At 39.9% G+C, this 25,538-nt stretch overlaps 2 protein-coding genes across 3 annotated transcripts; one reads left to right on the top strand and one right to left on the bottom strand.

The window, feature by feature from the left end:
• Nucleotides 1-6,031: 6,031 nt before the first annotated feature.
• ppm1g (protein phosphatase, Mg2+/Mn2+ dependent, 1G) lies at nt 6,032-15,009 on the bottom strand. Of its 2 annotated transcripts, none has more exons than XM_011609601.2 (14): nt 14,857-15,009; nt 14,432-14,568; nt 13,958-14,027; nt 13,777-13,862; nt 13,571-13,700; nt 13,251-13,362; nt 11,403-11,578; nt 10,841-11,016; nt 10,625-10,756; nt 9,322-9,424; nt 9,059-9,190; nt 8,849-8,978; nt 7,920-8,019; nt 6,032-7,738 (listed from the first exon to the last, which is right to left on the bottom strand). In XM_011609601.2, exons 2-14 carry the CDS (start codon nt 14,540-14,542, stop codon nt 7,535-7,537), a joined length of 1,662 nt encoding a protein of 553 aa, XP_011607903.1. In that variant the 5' UTR covers nt 14,543-14,568; nt 14,857-15,009; the 3' UTR covers nt 6,032-7,534. The 2 variants fall into 2 exon arrangements, with proteins under 2 accessions (XP_011607903.1, XP_003969535.1); XM_003969486.3 differs by having other exon boundaries at nt 10,841-11,013.
• Nucleotides 15,010-17,228: 2,219 nt separating this feature from the next.
• Nucleotides 17,229-18,362, top strand: mis12 (MIS12 kinetochore complex component). The gene is made up of 2 exons (XM_003969485.3): nt 17,229-17,664; nt 17,840-18,362. The coding sequence occupies exons 1-2, from the start codon at nt 17,290-17,292 to the stop codon at nt 18,107-18,109; spliced, it is 645 nt and encodes a 214-aa protein (XP_003969534.1). The 5' UTR covers nt 17,229-17,289; the 3' UTR covers nt 18,110-18,362.
• Nucleotides 18,363-25,538: the final 7,176 nt, after the last annotated feature.

Genomic DNA, 25,538 nt, shown 5'->3' with positions numbered 1-25,538 from the left:
TTGGTGATGAGTTGATCAATCAATCAATTCAATCAATTTTTCCCCTTTAACAGGAAGAAACCTTAAGTAGGACCAGGCTCATGTAGGGGGACCCTCCTCCTTATGGCCGGCTGGGTAGAGAGAGAGGAGAAGGGGGAGGACAGGTAGAGGAGAGGAGAGGAGAGGAGAGGAGATGTCTGTAGTTGAGTCACAGGCAGGAGTCACAGGCAGGAGTTAAGAAAAGCTGAGATCTTTAACACATTTCACAGGGTTGTTATCATGTTTAAATGTTTTGATTTGTGGTTTAAACTTTCTGTAATCCCATTTTTTTAATCATATCATTAGAGAGCAGCTCTAAATGTTCTCTTTTTCTCTCTTCCTCTGTCTCAATATCTAACCCACACACACACACACAGACTGCACAAGAGTTCTGCACAAGGACTTATGGAAAACAAGGATTAACTGAGAGGTTGGAGATAGATGCCTCCTGTTGCTCTTTCTATGGGCTTTTAAACCAGATGTAACCAGCTGAAACCAATATACCAGCACATACAATCACACACAAATTCACACACACAAGGTGACTCCCAGTAATCAATCTTGTGGCCAGAATATTTGGCCATGTGTGTGATTGGATCGTGAAGCAGTAACTTCATGGAGTTGACCACAGCAGGTATGCTTTCTGAATTATGGGATGTTGATCCTGGGAGCAGAAGGAATATTTTTCTCCCTTAGAAAACATATCTGTTAATTTATACGCTGGACCTTGCTTTCAAACTTTGATTAAATTGGGGGTATTGCACTTTGGTTATCAGCAGTTTGAAACATCTGTCATGATCATGTACATATCACTTAGCTCTCTCATGTTGCACAGCATCAGTAAAGTGCTGTCTGATTCTGCAGATGATGAAAACACTTCTTTTTCCAAGCTGAATTTTTTCCCTGCTAGTTTAGCAGGAGCAGAGATGTGGTTTGGTGGTTAGTTGATTCATTTTGATCTTTTATTTTTCATGACCTCCAGCAGCTTTTTAATGTTAATGTTTCAGATGAATATTATTTATTATGCTAAATATCTTCATCTTCTATTTAGATTACAAATATAAAGAACAAACTCAAAAATTGTCCAACAGACCAATGACACAATCCTGGCATAGAGACTCCATCCTAATCATCAGCGTGTAAACAGATGAAACTGGTTAAGTTAGAGAAGCTTTGATAGTGAAACAGCATCTTTATCAGTTTGACCTGGCGGCTGTCCTTTCTTCATCATAAGGATAAGGATAAAAGAGTTTATTGATCCCACATCGGGGAAATTGCACGTTACAGCGGTAGCCCGTGGTATACAATACAGAAAAGTACTAAAAGAAAAAATAAAAAAATAAATAAAAAGACTCTAATATTATGTACATTGCTATGTACATTGTACAGTATATACAGAAATTAAAAAAATGATGTACAGGAGGAGTGTCGGACAGTGTGAAGAAAAAAATAAGGTGTAAATAAGATGTGCAAATAAGACATTCCAGAGGTAGGATGATTAGTTAGTGCAAATATGCCAACCCTGGGTTATTGGTGCTACAATTAAGTGTTGTGCATGTTGAACGATCTGACGGCAGTTGGGATAAATGACCTGCGGTAACGTTCCCTTTTACACCATGGGTGTAACAGTCTGCTGCTGAAGGAGCTGCTTAAGGCCCCCACAGTCTCATGTAGGGGGTGAGAGGGGGTGTCCATAATTGATGTCAGCTTGGTCAACATCCTCCTCTCACCCACCTCCTCAATGGAGTCCAGAGAGCAGTCCAGGACTGAGCCAGCCCGTCTGACCAGCTTATTGAGTCTCTTCCTGTCCCTCTCTGAGCTTCCACAGCTCCAGCAGACCACAGAGTAAAAGATCACCGATGCCACCACAGAGTCATAAAAGGTCCTAAGCAGTGACCTGCACACTCCAAAGGACCTCAGTCTCCTCAACAGATGAAGACGACTTTGGCCCTTCTTGTACAGGGCGTCTGTGTTATGAGTCCAGTCCAGTTTATTGATGAGGTGAACACCCAGGTATTTGTACTCCTACGATCTCAATATCCAAACCCTGGATGTTCATGGGTGCAGTGTGAGAAGCCTTCCTACTGAAGTCGATCACCACCTCATTTGTCTTGCTGGCGTTGATGCGCAGATGGTTCAGTTCACACCAGGCGACAAAGTTGGTGATGACCTCCCTGTATTCCAGTTCGTTCCCCTCAGACACACGTCCAACGATGGCTGTATCGTTGGAGAACTTCTGGAGGTGGCAGCTGTCCGAGTTGTGGCTGAAGTCCGATGTGTAGAGAGTGAAGAGGAAGAGAGACTCACAGTCACGGAGCCTCACGTACTGTAGTCTGTTGGTGTAGTCGGTGGTCCAGGCAGCCAGGTGACAGTCGACTCTGGCTCCCTCCATCTTCCCTCTCAGCAATGATGGCTGGATTGTGTTGAAGGCACTGGAGAAGTCAAAGAACATGACTCTCACAGTGCTCCCGGTGCTCTCTAGGTGTGAGAGTGAAATCTGCAGTGTTTTGTGATTTATAGTCAACGTGTGGTTCCGAACCGGGAAGAACCTGTTCCCTGGACAACACGGCTCAACGCCAACCTCAATGGTATGACAACAAGCGACTAACACATCTGGATTTCAGGCGCTGCCAGCAGCTGCCGTAACATCCAAAGTACATTTAATTAGGTCTGTTGCCGCATGACCATGTATTAGGAGGGTTATGTCTCCCTTCAGTCATTAGATATTGGTGCCCTGTGTCACATGCTGTATGTACACTGCAGAACTTCTTGTTGCCACATCATTTCAATTCTGTCACAAGACTATCAGGCAATATTTTTAATTCACAAGCTCCTTGAAGAGTGTGCAGAAATCTCTTTTTTTAAACACTGTTCTCTTAGTGGCAAAACTGTGGTAAAACCTTTGTTTTTATAGTTCGATGTAGTTTGGTTTTACTAAAGTACAAAAATACAAAAGTACTATTATGGTTGTTGTTAACAATAATTGTATTGCTGTTAAATCTCCAGGGTTATTATATTAACCCATGTGTCTGGTGGATCCACTGAGTTTGCGGTGGGCTAATTCAACACAAATACACATTTATATGTTAAAATACTCAAGAGAAACTTACTTATGGTAATCCCAATTACAAATAATGTAAACAACATATATGGTTAATATTTGCCTTTGGTCTTTGTTAGATCATGTATTACAAAATGGAGTTCATGTATTAGTCCAAGTTCTACTCATTTGTTTTTTCAAAGTGAAATATTACAAAGAAAAGAAATAATCAACAAGATTTACGTGTGTGTAAAAGGCACAACAGATTTCCAAATGAAGCAAGTTTTTATTGCAATTGGTGTTTATTTGATGTTTATTACAGATTTAATTCATTCAGTTCAATTCAGTTCAAACACAATACAAGTAGAACACAGTCAATACTGATGCCAGTCTGGATTACATATAATATATATCTCTTGAACTTAATGCAAGCATATAATGTCTCACTGACCATCTTGTGTTTAAATACTTTTCCGCTGGTTAAAGCTAGTGATTCTGTTAGTGTGCTTCGTGGATGGTACACCACAATTCTCCTTCTAAATCCTTATCTTTTCTTGCTGCTGAGGCAGGAACATGGAACATACTGTCTTCTCTGGATTTGAGGTCTGACCAGTCCCTAAATTATTGCAATCCAGGATCATTGGCAGGATGGAATCTGTTGAGAAAATCTTGAAAGAAGGCTTGATGTTCTGCACATGAGTCAGTGCCCTCACACTGGCAGCCATGCTGAATAGGTCAAATCCAGATTCTTCTTTCAGACAACCACATGTAGCTCAGTCTGTTGGGAGTCTGATCCGAGAAGCAGAACGTTCTCAGTGTAAACAAAACATGGAATGAGTTCTGGTCTTAGAGCAAGGTATCAGAACACCTTCACAGTCACCCTTGAGCAATATACCAAAACCCACAATGGCCATCCAGGAGTGTACCCATATATGCACCCCCCCGTTTCCCCAAAATGGGAAAAGTGAAGACAAAAATTTTCTTTCTCTTGTTCCTGCTCTTCTTTAAACTCAGTTCAGAATCTGAATTAACATAAATGTGAGCATATTCTAAAACTTCTTCTGCTTTGAGAAGAAAGATGTGGAAACAGTAGCGATGTGATCCTCCAACATACTGCTTGTCTTGCATCATCGAACATATTTTCACTCTCATTCTTTTACTCTTCCCCAGCTACACACTCAACCATTTGTCTCAGATAGAATTTTTCTTCTGCTCATTTGTCTAGCAACTGGTTTCTATGCCAACAAAAAGACTAACCTCTGCTGAGCAAACTGCTCATATCTATCATCTATAACCCAACTTTATCAATGATGCCAACTTGATTAAACTAACAGTGAAGTACCGATCTGAACTTCCCTAGAGAAAGAATGAATTATCTGTCATGTGTTCAAAAGGCACAGAAAAGGACAGGAAAAGAAAAGAAACAGATTGATGATATGAAAAGTGTCAGTGTGCAGAAAAGAGAGGTAAAAGGAAAACAGGAAACTAAAAAACACCCACTAATGAAATAATAATGTAACATAACGCCTTATGCCATATCCACCAAGGACAGAGTCACATCAATAATGACTTTTATATCTGTTAACAGGCATAACCTGGCATGTTTTTATGGGAATCCAAGCACACACACACACACACACAATCAGGATGATTAAATATGTTTTCTGTTCAATTATCACTGAAATGTGCACAATAGAAGTATACAAATAGTATTTTGTCTTCTATCAAAATAATTGCAGCACCTTTTATATGGTTTTTTTATACTCATACTGCAACTATACATACTGAATATTTATGTGCGAGTTAAACTTCTGACAAGTCAGAACCACATGAACAGAGCAGACGAATGATGAATACTTCCTGTGTATACTGTGGGAAAATAATGAATATATATTTTAATCTCTTAACTTCTATCTTTTGATATGTATATTTTCATAATGTATAAGAAGTATAACGAGTATAATCAGCTCTATAAGCTTGTAGTCGCAGTTATGTACAACATGAGTCAGCGCCCACTGATATGTGGTCTCCAACGCATTCCTGGAGGTGCGTCTTTGGCTGTGAACGTCAGTGTGTGCGGCTGTCTGTCCGAGATCCAGCTGGTAATAAAGTTCTCAAATCACTTATCTGAACTCTTGGATTTGTTTCCCCCACGCTGAACACCTAAAGATATTTTGTCTCACTATGACAATACCTATTGTTCCGACTTTTCTCTACACCCACACACGGTCTGAACCAGGCTGCTGTAGAACTCTATGGTAGACGCTGCAGTTCCTGCATTGAAAAGTTGGTGTGCAAAGGTTATATCTCAGAGTATGTGAGAAACTACAGATAGGTGAGACTGGGATGTTAATAGTGACAAAAAAGAAAGTGAATCTGATTTGTGGGCAATAAAAAGCTGCTGATTTGGAGGACAGCAGTCTGGGCAAGAATGGAGCACTGTAAATTCACAGAAAATTCTTAAAACAAACATTTTCATAATGAGTAAAGTTCTCTGTGATCACCTCTGAAACTTTGCACATATTCATTTTAGCTACAGGCAGCAGTGAAGGCACTTATCTGCAGAATGAACAAAAAACATCCTTCCTGCCACAGATAGAAAACGCATGCATCTGCGGGTGAGACGACATTTTTAGATTCCAAGGACAGGGTGTGTTTCCTTCTCTCCCGTTCTATTGTTTCTGCAGCAGCAGTGATCCTCAGGAGAGTGTGCAGCCACCAGCAGAGCAACAGCCAATCAGAGGGCAGGACTGGGCCTTGGAACATTCTCACTGCAGAAGATGGCAGAGTGAAACGGCAAACTTTGTGCAAATTAGCCATCTTGCCGCCAAAATCTTTTTAAAAAAACCAGCTGAAGTCATAATAAATGACTTTGCTGCCATCTGCAGGAGAGTCAAAAACACAGCAAGCATATCTAACCTTTCAGCCCAAACCTTGACAGGATAAATTAAGACAGTGTTTGATTTTTTTTAAAAATGAATTTGTATGTAATTACATATTGGTGTCAAAAGATTATACACCAAAAATGTCACATTAACTCACAATTACAAAGAAAAAGTCTTCTTTTTCTTCAATTACAAGTATTGAAAAACTATGTACAGAAAAAGGGGCACGATGACGAGATAGTGCACTAGAAAAAAAACTAAGTCACACGATACAGTCAACATGGTTCATGAGGCGTCGGCATATTAAGACCATAGCAGTTAAACTGTCTTCATGCACCAGACTCCAACAGCATTGCCACTAAAGGAAAAAAAAAATCATTCATCCACACTATAGCACGGGTGCTTTCCATTTTCTGTTCAAATAATTTCATCATGAAAATAAAAAGCAGCATTCTGGCTTCAAACAGATTCTGTTAATGGTGTTAGGGTTTCTTTACCATTACCCCCCCCATAACAAAAGTGAGACCTGACTAGCAAATTAACAGATCATTTCATCAGCCTATTATATGGAAACAAAGTCCGAATGTGGAGCATAAACATGATCAGGGATATGGATGATGGATAACTGCCCTCCTAGAGTTAAAGTATTGCAGTATTGCCCCCACAGCTTTAATCTTCATCCCTCTGCACAGACGCCATCATATCCAAACAGGTTAAAAAAAAAAAAAGGTCACCAGCTGCCGAAACCTTGGGAAATTTTAAACAAGAAATTGTAATCTTAATAACTGGAGTCTTCCTTCAGTTCCTCTTGCTCTCATCAAATCAACTGCTCCTAAAGAGATGCATGTCATATCAATATGAAATTATACCATTAAACATGTTCTCTCACTTCACATAAGAAGTGGGGCTACAAGGGACATCAGCCTCCTCTCCATTCAAATGTGAAACCTGCAGCCATTAAAGGGCCTCTCTGACTTTCTGATCTGTAAAAAGTGATTTTAGTTTTTAATGGCACTTATTTCAGTGCAGTAAGCATACTGGAGAGAACTACACAGCTTTATATTGGGAGTTACGTGCACATTTTATGCTTTAGAACTGCAAAAAAAGAAGTCAGGCTGTCACATCTGAGCAGCAATTTAAAAAGGGTGAATCAAAGTCAGTGTGCTGCATGGAAAAAGGTTTCTTGGCATAAGAAGATGCAGCACCTGGGTGCAGAGATAGTGAAATGCTAATAAGCACACGACTTTTGCCTGGTTTGTCTCAATTCTTCCTTCTACATAAGTATAAATGAGATGTGCCACTTATGTCAGTAACACATCTGAAGTAAAGAAGAAAAAGCATCTCCTGCCTCTTTCCAATGACAAAAAGAAACAAAAGGAGGTGGTGTTAAACAATCTGCCTAAAACAGAACCTATAGGAGCTACACTGGTGATGAGAGCACATCTGTATGCATCAGCATAGCTCTTATTTCCATTTTACGATTCAGCTCATGTTTGTGAGGTCACGGTTTAATTTTGAACAAAATCTGTCTGCGGCATATCAGTGGAAATTTGGAACCAGATACTCCTCCTGGGAGAGTTTCTGTCAGCCTTTAATCACTTTTTGCTTTTTTGCTGTCATTTCCGTTCTCTTCCGGCTCCTCTGTCACTCCAGCCTCCTCCTGATGCTTCCTCTTCTTTGTGTCTTCAGAGTTGGTGGCGGATGGGTGCGGCCTCAGAGTGATGATAACGCAAGTCATGTTATCACAGCCAGTCCCATCTCCAGATGTGTCAGGGGCCAAACAGTGGTCCAACAGCTGTCAAAAGAACATGCAGAGCTTCAAAAATATGCCAAATGACTTTATGATACAATCCATTTCCTTTGATTTGACGAACATGACTTGCTTTATAGTGAGGAAACCGATTTAATGGGTTACACAAAACAAGTTTATAGTATGTACACCGTGAACATTATAATTAAAATGTAGCGGGTCTCACCTCTTCTATGATGGATGAGAGTGATCTCACATGGCCACTTTCATTAGGTTTGATCCTCTCACTGATGAAGTCCACCACTTCCTGGCTGCTCAATACATTCCTGCATACATACAACATACATGAGCATCAAGATAATGGAGGGGAGTTTAACATTTATGCAGCTTTTACAATGAAATTAGCATATTGATGCCAGAGCAAACCATTTCCTCTGCATCCTCATGCACAGGACACAGGTGGCTCAGCTGCTGGAGAGCTGGAGATACTCGGGGGGGTTAGCCAGTGCTGAGGGGCCACATAGCTATTACTTTGCAAAGTTCATAATAAGGTCACCCACTGCATCAGAGGCTGGTAATGCTGCCAAAAATAACTGACAGTGACCGAAATCTGCTTCTGAATCTCTTCTTCCCTGGAGAGGCTGAGAAGCTTGCAGTTCTTGTGATCTTGTGAAAGAGCGACCATGATCAATAAAAGGTGTGTGATGTCACTATAAACAACCTCCAACAGCGGGATTTCCCTCACATGACGTACGTGCTTCCATTAAAAATCGTGAAGCTCCATACTTGATTTGTCTGATTGAAAAAACGGGAAAAATCTCTGTCCTTCAGAGGTCAGTCTCTGTTGACAGTTAAACATCAGAAAGTGACAGGCAGGTACATCAACATCATCAGGTAATTTAGCAAGACAATGAGGGACAGCTTTTAATTTGCAGGCGAGACAAGCAGTCATTATTTTGAATGACCCGCCATTGAAATGCCATGACAACGCGGTCACTGCCGAAAAGACCTGCAATCTTTCTGCAGTGTGAAAGTGGCTTCACCACACCCCAGGAAGATGGGGAAAGATGACATTTGATCCATATTAAATATTTTCCTAAATTTAAACAGACATGTCTTCATAAGAAATGTAAAATAAATTCCACCCAAACTTACCATATACCATCACAGGCGATGACCATGAAGTCATGGTCCTCATTTAGCGTCAGAACTTTGACATCAGGCATCGCAGAGATCATTTGTTCCTCTGGAGGCAGAGCCCTGTTCCTCTTGTAGAAGTGGTCACCTTAGAACAGTGTGGAGAAACAAATATTACTTGTATAATAACAACAAATCACAGTATATCTCACCAAAAGGTGAACGTACCAATAGCTCTGGAGAGGTTAAGTCCACCATTGACGCGACCATCCATGGTCACTTTCCCTCCGGCATTTTTGATGCGAGCAAGTTCCACCTCATCCTCTGGCTTGTGGTCATACGACATATCCACAGCTTTCCCTGCAGGAGAACTGTTTTTAAAAAAAACTGCTGCAGTTTTCAGAGGTAAGGCCGTAACTAAGCAAAGACCATTGTGCAACAAAGTACAACCAGTTTCAGAAAAAACATCAAATGAGCAGCATGAGCAGCACCTCGCTCTGAAACGACGCAGCGAGAGTCTCCAGCATTGGCCACGATCAGCTGTTTTCCTCGGATCAGAGCCACAACAGCCGTTGTACCACTGTCTGATCCGGGCTGTGGAAGTGTGAACAGAAATGTAATTCGACTTTTAAAATGTAAAGTTGTGCAACAGCATTGAAATAACTTCATATCTCCTCCTTCAGTGAGCGGCTGCTCCACCCTCGCTGTGTGAAGGAGAGGTATCGCAGATCTTTCCTGCCGGCTGCTGTCAGACTGCACAATAAACATAACGCCCGCTAACACAATCTGAATATTATATATTCTGATATGTATATTGTATTCACCCTCTGTACTATGTACAGGTATACAGAGGCCGAGTATCCATTTATCTGGATTATTGTAAATATACTGTACATCCTCTTTGTATATTCCAAATCCTATTCTATTCTATTATTTTTCTCTGCGTGCTCTTGCTGTTGTTGCACTGTAAATTTCCCCGTGTGGGACAATAAAGGATCTGAATCTGAATCTTAATATCTACCTCTTCTAGTCTAAACATTGCAGCTCACTTTCCAGAGATCATTGATCAAAGCAACAGACTTATTAGAGAGGAAGAAATGCATTTGTCTAGTTCTGAGCTCTCTTGAAAACAGCCACATGACTAGGTTTTTTAAAATGTTGGATAATATTTAACCAGAAACTGTTTGCCATATGGTTTAATTATACACCAACGGTTTTATTGCGTGTTTTTAAGACCATCCTAACCTTCAATCACTTCGGCCATGGAGGTTAGGCAACAGGCAGCATTTAATTGCTAGCAAAATAACTCAAAATTTAGGACTGGATTTTAACAAAACTTGCAAGAAATGTTAATAATTGGCCGAGGAAGAGCTGATAACATTTTGGTGATGTTCTGGATTATGGAGGGGCTTTAACCTGTGATTTTCCAAAGTCAAAGCTTTGATTATCAAGCACCCTCCTAGGTAATGTAACCTTGTATTACTACTGCCTATACTGTAGATACTATACTGCAGGTGTAAATCACAATATGTGGGGAAATTACCTGTTTGGCGGAGGTCTGGACTCTCCAGAGTGCACCCCCCCAGTTGTCTAACCCCTCAAAACTGATGTCACCTAGACACAAAAGCTCTACCCTGAATAAGCTTCAATTTATCCATCAACTCAGCAAAAGTCGGCACGTCCTTCATGACCGACTTGCCTGGACTAATCGGGTCAAATCAATAAAACATAAATACAGTTTTTCTTATCTAAACATTTAACAATGTAATTACTTTAGACCAGCTTCATACACACCTCCTCCTTGCCATCCATTCCAGGTAGACACATTTCTTCCTCCTCTCCATCTTCAGAGTCTTCCTCCCCCTCCTCTGTATCCTCCTCTTCCTCTATCTCACTGCTGTCACCTTCCTCCTCCTCACTGCCATCCTAATTGTAGGGTGAAAGTTGTGAATCTGAAGTCAACAAGCTGAATTTTTCATCATCACATTTACTTTCGTGCGATGTCCTCACCTCTTCATCGCTGCCCTCCTCTTCTCCCTCCTCAGACTCCTCACTGTCATCAAAGAACTTTGACTTGGTGTCTCCCACGTCCTTGGAGGAAGAAGAGCAGGAGGGCCCTGCGTCTCCTTCAGTCTTACTGCTTTTTTGTTGTCCATTTGGACTTCCTGATCCTCCACAGTTGGCTGCTGGAGGAAGCAAACATAGGCTTTGATTTATTGTTGCTCTCTTCCAGCACTTCAACATTATGAAGTGCTGGAAGACAACAACAATAAATTACAGTGTGCTGTAAAAGCTTGCAAATGTGTGAATGTACTTCTTGGTTCCATCTTTACTCACTGGTTTTCAAACTGGGACATTTGCTGCTGGTACAAAACTGAACAAAGAACTTTGCACATCCTCACAAAAAACTACAAATTATACCTTTAATTTATAACAGAATACAGTTTTTTCCCCCAAGAATAGTATATAGGAATAGTAATTATTGTTAAAGATAGCGAGCCTAAGCGTGTCACTTAGCCTTAAATCTTAGAGCAGCAATTCTGTCTGTGACCGTCACAAGCTTTCAGCTCACCTTGACCACTGGCTTCATTTGCTTCTTGTCTCTGACAAACTCTGTTTTTAGACCCAGATGCCACTTCTTTTGCCTTTCCATTGGTTTCCTCCTCCATTTCTCCATTAATGCCCTCTTTTAAGTCTTTCTCCCCTGAAGACTCTGAGTGAGAGCTTGCTGCCTTCTTAGTAGCTGCACTAGAACCAAAACACATGAAGCACAATAAATCTCAGGAACCGAAGGCTGCATTTACACAATATTATTTATCATCTTTCTGACTGTCCCTAAAAATATAAACACACAAAGTGTGACATTCACCCACTGTTAATGGTACAGACAGAGGTCCAATGAAATTGTATGATCAGTCAAGCGCACTGATTCACAACTACTGTGAATCAGTCATTTTTACTAACCCTCATCAACATGGAAAATACTAGAAGAAAAGCATATGATGCGACTTTTAAGTTAAAAGCGATGACTCTGGCGGTTGAAGAAGGAAATCGAGCTGCCGCACGTAATCTTGGCATAAATGAATCAATGGTGAGAAGGTGGAGACGCCCGCCTGAAGAACTGATACAAAGCAAAAAGACGACAAAAACTTTAGACGTAAACATGGCAGGTGGCCCGAGCTTGAAAACTTTCTGGAAGACACAGAGCAGGCGGCCATGATGTTTCCGCTGTAAAAATCAGAAGGCAAAAGCAATCGCCACTGCGATGAAAACAGAAGATTTTAGAGGTGGGCCATCGGGATGTTTTAGATCGTTGATTGAGTAAAAAAGCATAAACAACGTAATTTGTGTGTAGCTGATACAAACCTATATTTCAAGGTAGCTGCATTACAGACACCGTTAGAAAAAAGCATTTACCGGTACATTATATTTGTTTGTGTTGCTAAGCAGATTAAATTAATAAAAAAAATTAAATAAAAAATCCTCACATGATAAAAATTGGATTTAAGGTCTCTGTACAAACATACAAGTGAAAAGAGTGGATGTTGTTTCTTACCTGTCTGTTGCTCGTTGTCAGTGACTCGTTTCTTACAGTAATAAAACATATACCGGTACTGAATGTTTTCGATCTAATTTTTCATATTACTACATGGGATACCTGCGGCTTAAAATCCGATGCGGCTTGTATAAGTACAAAATTGATTTTCTATCTAAAATTAGATTATGCGGCTTTTAATCAGGTGCGCTCTGTAGTCCAGAATCTACGGTAATTCTTTTCGTTGAGTTGTTCAGGTGAACACAGACTTTTCCCCTTAATAATAAGAAAGATGGGGATGTGGTATTGGTAAAGACACAAATCATTAATAAGTCTCGGTAAATTAGTAACAATAAGAGGGAAAATTAGATACATAAAATTCACAATAAATCAAAAAGGGAGTTATGGGCCACAGTAACAACGTTAAATCCTAAGACAATACTGTGAAAACAGGTGAAAAAAAACAAAAAACAAAAAAACACTTAAGAGAACAAAGACCACTGCCAAGCAGATCATTTCCCCACACATTGTGACTTACACTCGTAGTATAGTATAAAATGTATGCAGTCAGTAGTAATACAAGGTTACATAACATACTAGGTTTTTGTTCAAAGCCCCTTGGCTATCCATTTAAACTTTTGGAATTATTTTGCAACAGGCGTACAGACAAACACACACCAGCTACCATATAACCTCCATCACTGAAGTGATAATTAAAGGCTGGAATTTGTCTTAAGCTTATTATAGTTCAGCTACCAGTAGTTCTCCTAAAATGACACAGAAGCCATTTGTGTGATTTTACTACTCTAGAAAAATAAATATCCTAATCTGTCACACATACAAATGTAAAATCTGATCCTATTTCCATTTATGAAAGATTTTTACCTGATGGCTGCTGCGTGTTTGACAGCGTTGAGGTTCTGGCCATAGCGAGCCAGCAGCTCTTCAATGGTCATTGTGGCTTCTTCGTGGAGCAAAGCGGCCTCTTCTGTCTCCACTGAAAGAGGGAGAGAACATGGAACGCTCCTGCACATGTGACTAATAGACACCTGTATGAAGTCCAGCTCATGGATGTCATAGCTAGCAAAAACATCGTTACACGAAGACACCGAAAACTTTTCCTACAAGAATTTAAGGTCGTAAAAACAATGACAGCCATTGTGACAGCCTGATTTTACATTTTTAAGGTGAACAGCCCTACTTACAATCATCCTCCTCTGCCATCTTTTCAGATGGGGGCTCCTCAGTGGGTCGTCCAGCTATCTGGACTAGCTCTTTAATTACTTCCTCTGTGGTTATTCTGCTGTCAATGGCCAAGAAAGCATCTTCAAGAGCCTTGAAACAACAGTAAAATGAAATGTGTCAGGAGATTTATTGTAGCATTCAAAACAGGGTTCAGACACAGCTTCACCTTTTGCAGTTTTCTGTCTTTGTAGGTTTTCTGTTCCTTGATGATATCTGGAAGGTACTTTGAACAGTAAAGTGCTACTTCTTCACCTAGAGGAAATGGCAATTAGAGCAGACATGATGCTCTGAATAAAAATGTTGTTTAAAAGCCATGAGATCAAACTACATTTTACAGTCAAACCTACCTCCATGGCCATCATAAACAGCAAACATGGCAGTATCCTCATCAAAATCTAAGATACAATTGTGAGCATCCTGAAGGGACATTAAAAAAGATTATTCTTTAAAAGGGGAACTATATGTTGAACAAAACACATTACCTTTGGTTGTTGGTTAATGTTCTTACTATAATTGTGGTTACACGTCATACATTCTAAGTAGGTTACTTCAATATAAGATTTTTACTTGAATTCAGCTGTTAGATTTGATTGTTTCAGATTTGCTCATCACAGTAAACCAATAAAACTGATTAAATGGAACTCGACAGCAGCACAGACCATTTTAGGCGTGCGACAAACTGCAAACACTGATTATCTAAATCCAAACAACGCCATAACTATAAATCATTCAAGCCTCTTCATGCCCCTATTAACAACTTAAGATCCACTAAAGATTCACTCCGTTCAGGTGCCGGTTAATATGGTTTCATTCATATTCACCTCCATGGACACACGCCATCCCTGCATGGCAGAAATGCCGTAGCTCAAGTTGCTGTTGCCGCCATCAGACGAGCTCTTCGTTATATTAGGTTGTGACAGATAAGCCCCCATTGTTGTCGGTTCTTATGGCTATTCGCCTGAAAAGAAGAGGGCACGAACAAATATCTCAGGGTAGCTTCGGGAAATAGACACAAATCCGGCATTATCAAAACGCTTCAGCTTCCTAAATGAGCTCGGAGAGTTGCGGTTGCTAGCTAGCTAAAGGTTAGCGTTAGCAACAACACAACAAATGTAGACGCATCAGCAAGCTAATATCAGCATGCTAACATGGACAAACCCGGCTTAACTTCTAACCATAACATCTGCCTTGCTATGCAAGCGGGTGCGCAGTTGTAAAAAGGACCCTACATCGTCCGTTAATTTACCTATTTTAACAGAACAGGATGAGGTCAAACACTAGTCCAAACGAGAGAGATTAACATAGGCAAGATTACACGTGTGGAAATAGAAGCCGCTCAATACAGGTCGGAAAGAGAATCTGGAGTGGTTGAGGAAGTGAATTAGCACGCGCCCCTTTCGCTGGAAGAAAAGGGGCGTGTCCCAAAACTGTGCTTAAAAGTGCAGCGCCTCTGGATCCAGAAGTACATTTTCCTTTAATATTTCCAGACATTAACCCTCTCTAAACATAACATTAATAAACGAACATGTGAATACAAAAAGCTTATTTCTCAATGTATTGCTGATCAGAAGTTATATATTACTGATACTGAAAATGAAAGTAACAAATTATTAAATGGGATGGTAAAAGAACATTGGAGGTTGGTTTAGCAGAGGTTCAGAAATGTGTTGGCTCTCTTACAGACAATAACAGTCTGCTTGAAATGATGGCCTGATAAATTCTCAATCTTCTTTCATTTTCTTGACTGTTTTATCCCTTTCGTGGTCACAAGAAGGATGCTGGAACCATATGCAGCTGAAATAGGTCCACCCCTGGATGGATTTGGGCCCCATGCATTTGGGGGTTTGGTACCTCATTCAAGGTCAATTTGTCTGTTAGATAATGATGCAAAAATATTTGTGTACAGAATTCCTCCTTGTTTTTCCCGTTCTGTCTTATTTTTATCCTTATTTTATTCGGGCAGTGCTCACAATTTGGTATGATCTTTGCTAAATTATTAAAATTAGGTTTGGATGACATAATTGATTAGGAACATTTAGGTTTTTTGCCCAGCAGAAATATATCCAATAACATTTGGTTCAGTTTGGGCGTGATTGATTATAGTAGTCATCAATTCATATTCAGAACAATCAACTATTTTGGTTCAGGAAACAGGTTTTTAAGACAAAGCAAAACACAAAAGTGACACAATTAATGACTCAATATTAAAAAAGAGATACAATATATTTGTGGTATTATGGATGCAAACAGTGACTCGACTGGCAGACACCACATTCTTTTGCATGAGGAAAAAAAAGCTGTCAAATGCAGAGTATTGGATCTAAAAATGAATCCAAAGAAATCTGTGCTGTTGCCACTTAAAGATAAATGGCACTCCAGTGAGGAATATGGTCACAAATTTAAGTATTATCATGAATGGAAATGAAAAAAATCAATAGTTGTTACAATGTGATGAATTTATTGCTAAATTTGTACACCCAAGAATTCTCCAAGGGGTGTACTGCAGCTTTTTAAAGGCTCTGTAATGAGCTGCAAATGATCGTTATATAAGTATTTCTTAGTAGATGATATAAAAAAATGCACATGCTGAAATAAATACATTAGGTATCATAGTAAATGCAACCAAGGACCAGGATTTAGCTCCCCCAAAGGGACAAAAGCAACAAATTGAAATGTCTGAGATATTATTACCATTTTAAATCTTTGGTCAATTCTAATTCTTCTAATTCTAATTCTACAGAATTAGCTCTCTGGCATAGGCACATTATACAATTTCAGAATTTCAGGCTACACACGGTAAGTGTTTAATGATATAGCCTTGTATTGATATAAAGGAAACAGCACGCTGATGTGCTCCTGCAAATACCCAGAAAAAACAATAGAAAGATTTAAAATTAATATTGAATACTTCTGCACTGTTGGTGGCATGGATGAGAAAAGCATTTCATATTTGATGTATTAATCCATACAAAAAATGTTCTGATTTAATATACAAAATTACATCAAAAAGGAAAAACCAGACAGCCATCTGCTTTGAAAACAACAAAAAGGAAAAAGACTTGTTTTGAACTTTTTTGTGTTTGGGGGGCAAATTCCATATTCATAAAAAATTGATCAAATTATACATTTTTTATTTTATATTTCAAAAAAGAAGCATGTAGCTAAAGGCATAGCCAAAAAACATTTTTCTACTCTTTGTACCGGTATATATATTTTTGCATATACCCTCTATGGTATTGTATTGTTCTGTCTGTTCATGTAAATAAAGCATTAAACAAAATTCTGACGTTAATGAGCATTTAATCGATAAGTGATTGAACTGATTGCTAACAAACTGCAAATAGGATTTTTTTTCCTAGAACTTTTTGCTACTCTAAAGAAAGTCTGATATACAAGATTTGTAGCTGAAAACATGAAACACATTTCATGAATTTGTTAACATCCATTAAAAATAAATTAAAACCATTCAGTATAGGAATTCAATTACAAAATACTGACAAAACAGCGCTCAAAAATCTTATAATATGAACACAAAATTGTATTGGGCCCATTTGGCTCCAGAACCAATCGCACTCCGACCCACATGGTGACGCTAATGCAGCATTTTAGCCCGAAGACGGCAACCTCACGAGTGCCGAGTGGGTTCAACATAAAGCGGGAAACCGGAGGAAACGCGGAGATGGAGGCAAATACCGATGTTGATTTCTCGCCGTCTACGTTGAAGCTCTACGAAACACAGTTTTTTGGTTTCACGCCCAATACGTGCATGTTACGGGTGTACAGCGCCTTTCAGGACTGCCTGTGCGACATTTTACCCGTTGTGGAGAAGGTATGTGTGAGGCAGCTGGGCAGGGACGGCTCCGGTGTGGCTGGGCAGCTGCTCCAGGTCCGGGCTCGAGACTGCAGCCGGAGGTTGCAGCAGTTTCTTGAAGACCGTTTCAAACAGCTTTCAGAGCGAATGGAAGCTCTGCTGGTCAGCCGTTGCCTCTCGGTGCCGCCCAACGTTGTACTGCCCGAGGACAAATGTCACGACAAATACCCTGAAGACATAAAGGTGACGGAGCACAAACTGTAATGTGGACATTGTGCAATTTGTTCTTGGGTTGTAATTAGACAAGGCATTTTAAATAATTCATTATAGCAGAGCTTTAAAGCATTTAACTATTTATGTGTAGTTTTGTATCTATATTGGGGTGAAAAAGCCGTGTCTTCATGTCTGCTACATCCAGGAGATCCAGCGGTTGGAGTCCTCTATCGCTGCCACACGTCACGCCTATGAAGCAGAGGTTTATGGCAGACAGGCGCTGTTGGCTGAGCTGGAGGAGCAGAAGATGGTGCAGAAAAGGTTGGAGGAGATTCTGGCATGGGTCCGAGACCTGCAGGTAGCCTGGCTGAAGGCAGGCAATGGCGGCTTTAACGAGAGCTTCCGAGAGGTGATGAAGTCCGTGCAGAAACTACAGGAAGCTGCTGGAGAGATCTGCAAAAACGCTCCTCACTGAACTGAACCTATATTTGTCCAATTCTGTTTACGCTCTGGTGACATATTTACAAGTAATCAATATGAAACATGAGTCGCACACTGAATAGTCAATCTTTTAATCTTTATTTAGTCAGTAGATTGTTGTTCCTGATGTCTTCTTGTTTTAATTTTCATGAAACCTAAAACTATTATTTTGTGAATGTTTGTGCTGTCTTGGACTTTTATTAAAACAAAGGAATTATAAGTGTTCCAATAAAGCGTGATGAAAGAAATAGTTTCTTTAATGAGTAAAGCAGCACAATACAGCATAACAGGAACTTATTTATTTATTATTTATTATAAATAAATAATAGTTTTATTTCTAAAACTACACGCACCTCTTTCACCAAAATATTTGTTGGAGCGTTATTCGTGTAATTTGGTTTGTTACTCACAGGGAGCGCTGTCTGCGTGGAAATGCATGCACGCAGCATTTCCTTTGCAGCATTTGTATCAAAGTTTTCAAAATTGCTGACAGCTTTTTAAAATGTGTCTATTGTTTCCCCGAAAACAATTCAATAAAAAGCTGAAAGTTTTCCATGGTAAAATAATTAATTTGACACTATCTACAAAAGATGCTTTGAACCTATCAAACTGGTGGAGAGCTTTACATGGTATTTAAAATCATCAAAATGCTCCAAATCCTTTTTGTTTGAGTTATTTTTGTTTTTCAATAATAATTCACATTTCTTTTAAAAAAAAACTTCTAACATAATTGAAATGGATAATATACTGATGATTGGAACTCTAATGGTGTTGTGTTTTTCTATTTTAAAAACTAGCATATCTATGTTCAAGTTGAAAAAACAATTTTCAAAATAATTCCGAATTCTTTTCTATATAAATATGTAGATAGTCCTATAGTGAGTGGTGAGACCAAACCAAGGTATTCTGTCATGAGATTCAGTAGCTGACAGAAGTCACGTGGGAAAATATTTCCAGTTTATAGTTGAATTATGTGTTTGAAATGTTTCCTTTGTAAGCAGAAAATATATTGGTTATATATTTATTTGATCTGCGTTGATTGGATTGGGTATTTTTTCCTAACAGAAGTGTTAATATTTCATATGTGTGTGTGCGCACACTATCCACATGTTCAAATAAAGCACATGTGATGAAAATAAAAGTTAACTTGATAATAGAGAGCACAAGATGGTATAAATTACTTAATACAGTACAAGTATTAGTACAAGTCATGTGCACAGTAAATGTTTTCCAAATTCCTTTTAATGTTGACTTTTAACAATGTGGGACCAAAGCGGTCAATCAGAAGAGACCGACAACATTTTGTAGATGACCACCAGAGCTGCAGAGAAGTAGCAATCCTACCATGCACGTGCATGTGTGAATGAGTCAGTGACAGCTGTGTTTTCATTTAGCTTCTTTTGCTATATAAAGCTACAATAAAAAGTAAATAAAAATCTCCTACCCCCACCTCAAAACACGAGCCTGTAACAGATGTTGCAAGGGTACAGCTGCATGCAGCTGTCTGGCAGCTGCACACGTCTCGATCACTTTCGAGAAAATAGTCATTTGTATGTGTTTAAAAAATGACATTGTTTGTAAGAGGAGAAATATGGTAGTCATTTTACTCCAGAACATGAAGGTTTCATGCTTCATTCATGAGTAAAGGCTTTGACATGATACTATATTGAATACCCAATAAATACCCCAATGGACTGAAAGCCAGATGTCTTGTAATCAGTTCTTCTGTCTTTGGTGGGCGTTGAACCACAGTCATTAAGAAAAACTACAGAGGAAACATGAAAAGTAACAATGAACTATCACCATAAAGCTCACATGATGTGACTAATGTTGACACTGAGACAAGTGGGTTGACCAGTGGGTGTGTGTGCCTGAAAGCATGTATGTGAGGTAATACCATGTACCTGTTAGAACATGTGTATGCACTGCTGTGTATCATGTGACCAAGTGAACTTTTATATGTGTGTTAAAGTGAGTGAAGACAGCATATGGACAGTGCCCTCCCTTCCTCTTGGCAAGGGAACAACCTGGCTTTATGTGCACCATAGCCTGACCTCAGACCCCTTAGGATCATGCACGCATAAACCCAGAGACTTTCATATACGCGGCTATGTGTCCACAGTCAGCCGGCCAGCTGTCCATAGTGACTGATGCTCTTACAGAGACAGACAGGAGGAACCAGTGATGGTTGGGTAGGTGGACGGAGTTGTTTTCTCAGGCGGTGAGAGTGAGTTTGGAATTCACTCAAACTTTTCTAAACCCATGTGTCACTCAGCATGGGAAACAACACAGAGACCCTTTAACCCTTCCAAACATGTGGATCAGTGACCTCATGAGTTTTAAGGAAAGACAAACCATTTTTTGGGCTTTTCCAGGTCCGAGTTATTAGGAGGAACATTGAGGCAAACAATAGAACATACATAAAAATGGTCTCCTACGCTTCATTTTATGCTCAGCTTATTCATCTGCACCGCAACTGTCCAAGAAATCTGAGGTAAACAGATGTGACAGATGTGTATAACAGATGTGCATAATATATGTCCCAAAACTAAAAATTCTTAAGAGACAGTGTTGAAAACCTTAAATATTAACTATCAAAACCACGACATTTACTTTTAGAAGCAATATCCCTATTTAGCAAAGCAGAAAGACGACAAGATATTTTATAGATTTCATGGTGTAATACATGTGTAATAAGCACATAAATCCCTTAAAGAATGTCCTGAATACACAAATGAATAAAATTAAACATAGTACACAATAATCTCCCTTTTTCTCCTCTGAATGGTTTTCTTTAAGGTTAATGGGGGGATAAGGAGTGGGAGAGAAAAGAGTTGATGAGGTGAGAGGAGACAGTAAAAGGTGAGGAGGAGCAAAGCAACAGCTGGCAGGTGTCAAGGGCAACAAAGGGCCATCTGTCCATCCAGAACCATCTCACACATGCTACATTCAACTTTCCTCCTCACAAGAAAGTGACTCGTCTGTCATTTACACAAATCTTTGCCATCTTCATAGATTTTTGTTATGGGGTAAGAGGTTGTTCTAGCCACAAGTGTCTGTCAGAACAGCAGCAGACACACACACACAACCACTGTGGTTCACATAGTGTGTGACTTCTGTCGTATGCTGTGTGCGTGTGCGTATGTGTGCGTGCATGCGTGCACGCGCGTGTACTCATGCGTTGCTCCTGCGTTGCTCCTGCTGTGACCTCACCTTTTAATAATTATATAATTATAATTGGAAACGTGAATTATGTGCTGCTTTAATCAAATCTTTCTTTGGGTCTTTGGGTTTTTTTTCTTCACGAAACTGCATGTGATGATTTTGTCGTGTAATGTAACTCTCCAATGTGTCAAATGTCATGAAGTCTTTACTACCAACAGGGCATAACTATTTAATTGTGCATGACTTCACAAGTGACATATTTAATCAATTAGAAAGTAAAAGAAAAAAACTTACCAAAGTCATCTTCAAACAGAACCATGACCCCCACTACCCCCACTGCACCCCCCACCCCCCAACCTTCCTTCCCCATCAGGCAGAGGGCGGATGCTGGCAAACACTTCCTCTCTCAACGGAGATACTTCCTGCCTCTGAAAATCCATTTCCTGTCTGCAGCTAATGCAACAGCACTAAGAGCATTCCTTAAGAGTTTCTGTAACTAACACACACACACACACACGCACGCACACACACACACACACACACACACACTCTCCTAATCAGTTGTTTTATTATCTGGCCTTACAGGGGGAAGTGTTGATATTTGTTTAGTAGGTTGGCCCGCCATACCAAACTGACCGAACACACATTTAGAGGCAGACAAGAAGGTTATGCTTGATATACAACCTCTTCGTCACTTCATCTCTGCTCTGGATTTAGAGCAGCGCACTCTGTTACATTGTTGACGTGAACACATGAGCAAAAAGAGAAAACCTACACCAGTTGGTTAGCACATTAGTATTCTACTTCTCTATCATTATTATTAATGTTGTTATGATTCAAATACTTCTGGATAATAGATAACGGACTTTTTCTGTGTTGTTACGGATGTTTCAGTAATTAAAAATAGGACGTTGTCTCGGGTCAACAGGGGTCATTTTGGCACTGTGAAAGGGTTGTGGCGCATTGCGTCCCAGGTCAAATGACCCTGTAAGCGACCCAGAAAATTAGCGGGACAGCTTTCATATCGCAGGTGATCAGCATCATCCCGCGACATTACCCGAAGACGTTAATGCACCTGACTGTCACGGACTGATTTCATCACTGGACATCCTGTCAACAGAGACTTTTGCAGACTTCCAATGTCTTCTATTACAATCTCTCTAGATTGACCAAAAATTGTATCCACCTTCGTTAAATAAACGCCATTGTTTAATCTGTGCTGAGCTTGTAAATTTTGCAAAAAGGACAAAATTACAAAGTATGAAACAAGGCTGACCATCGGCTCACTGACGGTCATGATGTCCATCATTTACCTTGATGACATATGAGTGGGAAAAAACAGCCAGGCACCACTCAGTAGGAGATCAGACCCACAACTGCTGCAATCAGAAAATGCCCAAATGCCGAGCAGAGGCGGGTCAACCTGTGTTAAAGAATCCAGCGTTGACGCGCTAATTCCAGCATTAAAAGCAGTATTGGAAACTCCAATGAGTCAAGGTGTCACACTCTGCTCCAGCCCATGGACTCGGTTCTTTTCCACTCCCCTGCTCACACCACACCCTCTGATCACACACCTGCTCTCAGTCACTGATCACACACCTGCCCTCACTCATCAATCAGTTCACCTACCAGTATATATTCTCCAGCCTCACACTCACTCGGTGCCAGATTGTCTCTGCTATGCATGACCTTCCAGCCTTTACCTGCCTGTCTTCCCGGAATCGACCCTGCCTGTTTACGACCTGCCTGTTCTGCCTGACCCCCGGTAAATTAACCCTGTCTTCTGTTTTGACCACGAGCTCAGCCAGTCTCCCTCTGGATTGTTTGCCTGATTCTGCCTGCCTCGACCAAGTCCACTGCCCCGCTCTCGAACTGTCCGTTGTTTGCCAGATTGCAGTTAATAAACCTGTTAACTGATCATCCGTTCTTTGCCTGTTGTGTACTGCACTTGGGTCCATACCATACCCGTCACACAAGGCCCAACAACACCTGAGCAATTCAGGGCAACCCTGGATGAGAGAATAACTTATGATCAAGGACCTGCAGGACTTTAATCCTTGGTGTACCAAGGACCACAGCCTTCCTACCACACTATGCAAGTTCTATTTCCATCCTTTACTAGAGTACTTGCCTCTATGTATGCAGCATATAATAAATGGATTATTCATCTTTTCATCTATACGTTCAGAAGCCACTAAATACAAATTATAACATAAGTATGCTTCAAATTTATTTTGAATGTATTTTAAAGTCTTCAGCATTTCTTTCTATAATTGTAGAAATTTCTATAATATAATTCACAATCATCCTGTGTTTTGCAGCCTGGAGTGACCCTTGTCTTCATCAGTCAGATCAATATTGTCAATAGGCATCAAATGTGATTTATTAGAAAAATAGAAAGCAAATAAGAAAATGACTAAATGTACCTTTTTAAACTAGATATTGCTTGTATATCTGTAAAATGTTTATCAGTGTGTTGTGATGTCATTACATTGCAACATTATCTTTTACCAGGCTCAAACCAACCACAACAATCATATTATCTTTTGGGAAGCAGACACTACAGGAGGGTCTGGGCTGCCTTTTAAGTTGTGTGGCTGCTGGTGTGTTTGTTCATTGTTGGTCTAGCCTCCTCTCTTCCATCTGCTGCTACTCATTAGCATGGAAACAGGACCAGGAGTGTTTTCACACATACGCACACTGGCCATTAATCAACAAGTCAGACCGAGGTCCATTCCCACACATACACACCACATGGAGGAAAACAAAGAGCATACACATGGAGACACGGAGCCTAATCACAGAAACATCCCAGAGCTCATTCAGTAGATAACCACAACTCTCAGCAGATGATACCCAGCAGCCCATATTTCTGTCTATCAAAGCCAACAGCCTATATAGTGATGTCTCAATTGAGGTTTTATTTTTATCTTTTTAACAATTTTTGTCAATGACTGTTCCCCAGTGGCAGCATCACTGAACACAAGTCTTATTCTTGTTACCTCTTTAATTTTTATTCTTGTTGGGATCGATTGACTCATACTTTTGTGTAAATTTGTCATCTTATTTCTTTGGCCACTGTGGATGGATACATTGAGGTAGAGAATTAATTCCTGTGACCACCGTCTTTAAAGGTGAATGTAAAGAAAGAGCAGTGACTCGGGCTGAAATCCTTAATATTTTACAGTTAATCAGTGACTATTTTATAAGAACATGGAAAATAATGACAAAATGAATAAATGCAATGCATTTCAAGGAGAATGAAAACAATACTTAACAGAGAATGAAAACAATACAGTAAAATCAAACATTTGCTGCTTTTAACTTTTAAAAAAAAATTAAAGCATCAAGAAAGGTTTTGTTTTGGGTGAAATGGGATTGTCTATATTTAGAGAATTTCTTTTAAAGACAATAGTCTCCAATGAAGACTCTAATGTGCCAATGCTACTGTTCAAGGCACAGCACAGTTCTATTATAAAATAAAGTCAGGATTAAGCTGTCAATGATAAAGAGTTTTCTTTTGTATCATCCTTTACATTCATCATTAAGTACAGTGATGCATTTATTTCTATGTATGAATGGCAGGTCAGTTTGATTAATCTAGTGTGTGTTCAGTTCCATCACTTCCTGCCATGCAGGTAAGAATGTTTCCTTTTCTTACCTGCCTCAAAAAGCAGCACATAAAGCCAGTACTTCACAGCAAGAGACAGAGGTATAGAGAGACATCTGCTGTCTCTTCCTCTCTTTCTCCCCTGACAGTGTCATCTGTGGCAACATCTGCTTCCTCTGCTGCTCTTTCCCATCATGCAGTGGGAGTGTCCTTTATGTTGCCCCCATCTTCATTGTTCTAACCAATCATTGTCCTTGCAGAGCTGTTCCCACGATGCACCAGTAATTACCAGAAGGCTCTAATGGAACTGGTGAGTCTGAAGGAATGAGTGGGGCTTTACAACATCTTTAACCCCAGGGAGAAATGACAACAAACTAAATTAAACCAATGCTAGAACACCTATTCAAAATGACAGTGTTCTGTGTTAGCCCCTTTTAATTCCAAGTAAACATTAATATACAATTGTGCTGTGGATGAAAAACCCAACATTGAAATGGAAGAAGCTTGATAGACGTGCGATATGGAGATATTAACAGAGGCAGATAAATGGGAGAGAGGAAGAGATGGAGCTCTGGGAAAAGATCATAGCCCAGTCCCTGGGGACCTGCGACAGATGAAGTAGCTGAATAAGCTGTCTGTCATTGTGTGA

The sequence above is a fragment of the Takifugu rubripes genome, chromosome 13 (assembly GCF_901000725.2).
Source record: "Takifugu rubripes chromosome 13, fTakRub1.2, whole genome shotgun sequence".
In the NCBI taxonomy this organism is placed as follows: Eukaryota; Metazoa; Chordata; class Actinopteri; order Tetraodontiformes; family Tetraodontidae; genus Takifugu; species Takifugu rubripes.
Note: the sequence above shows the minus strand (reverse complement) of the source record. Positions and strands in the feature narration are given on the sequence as shown.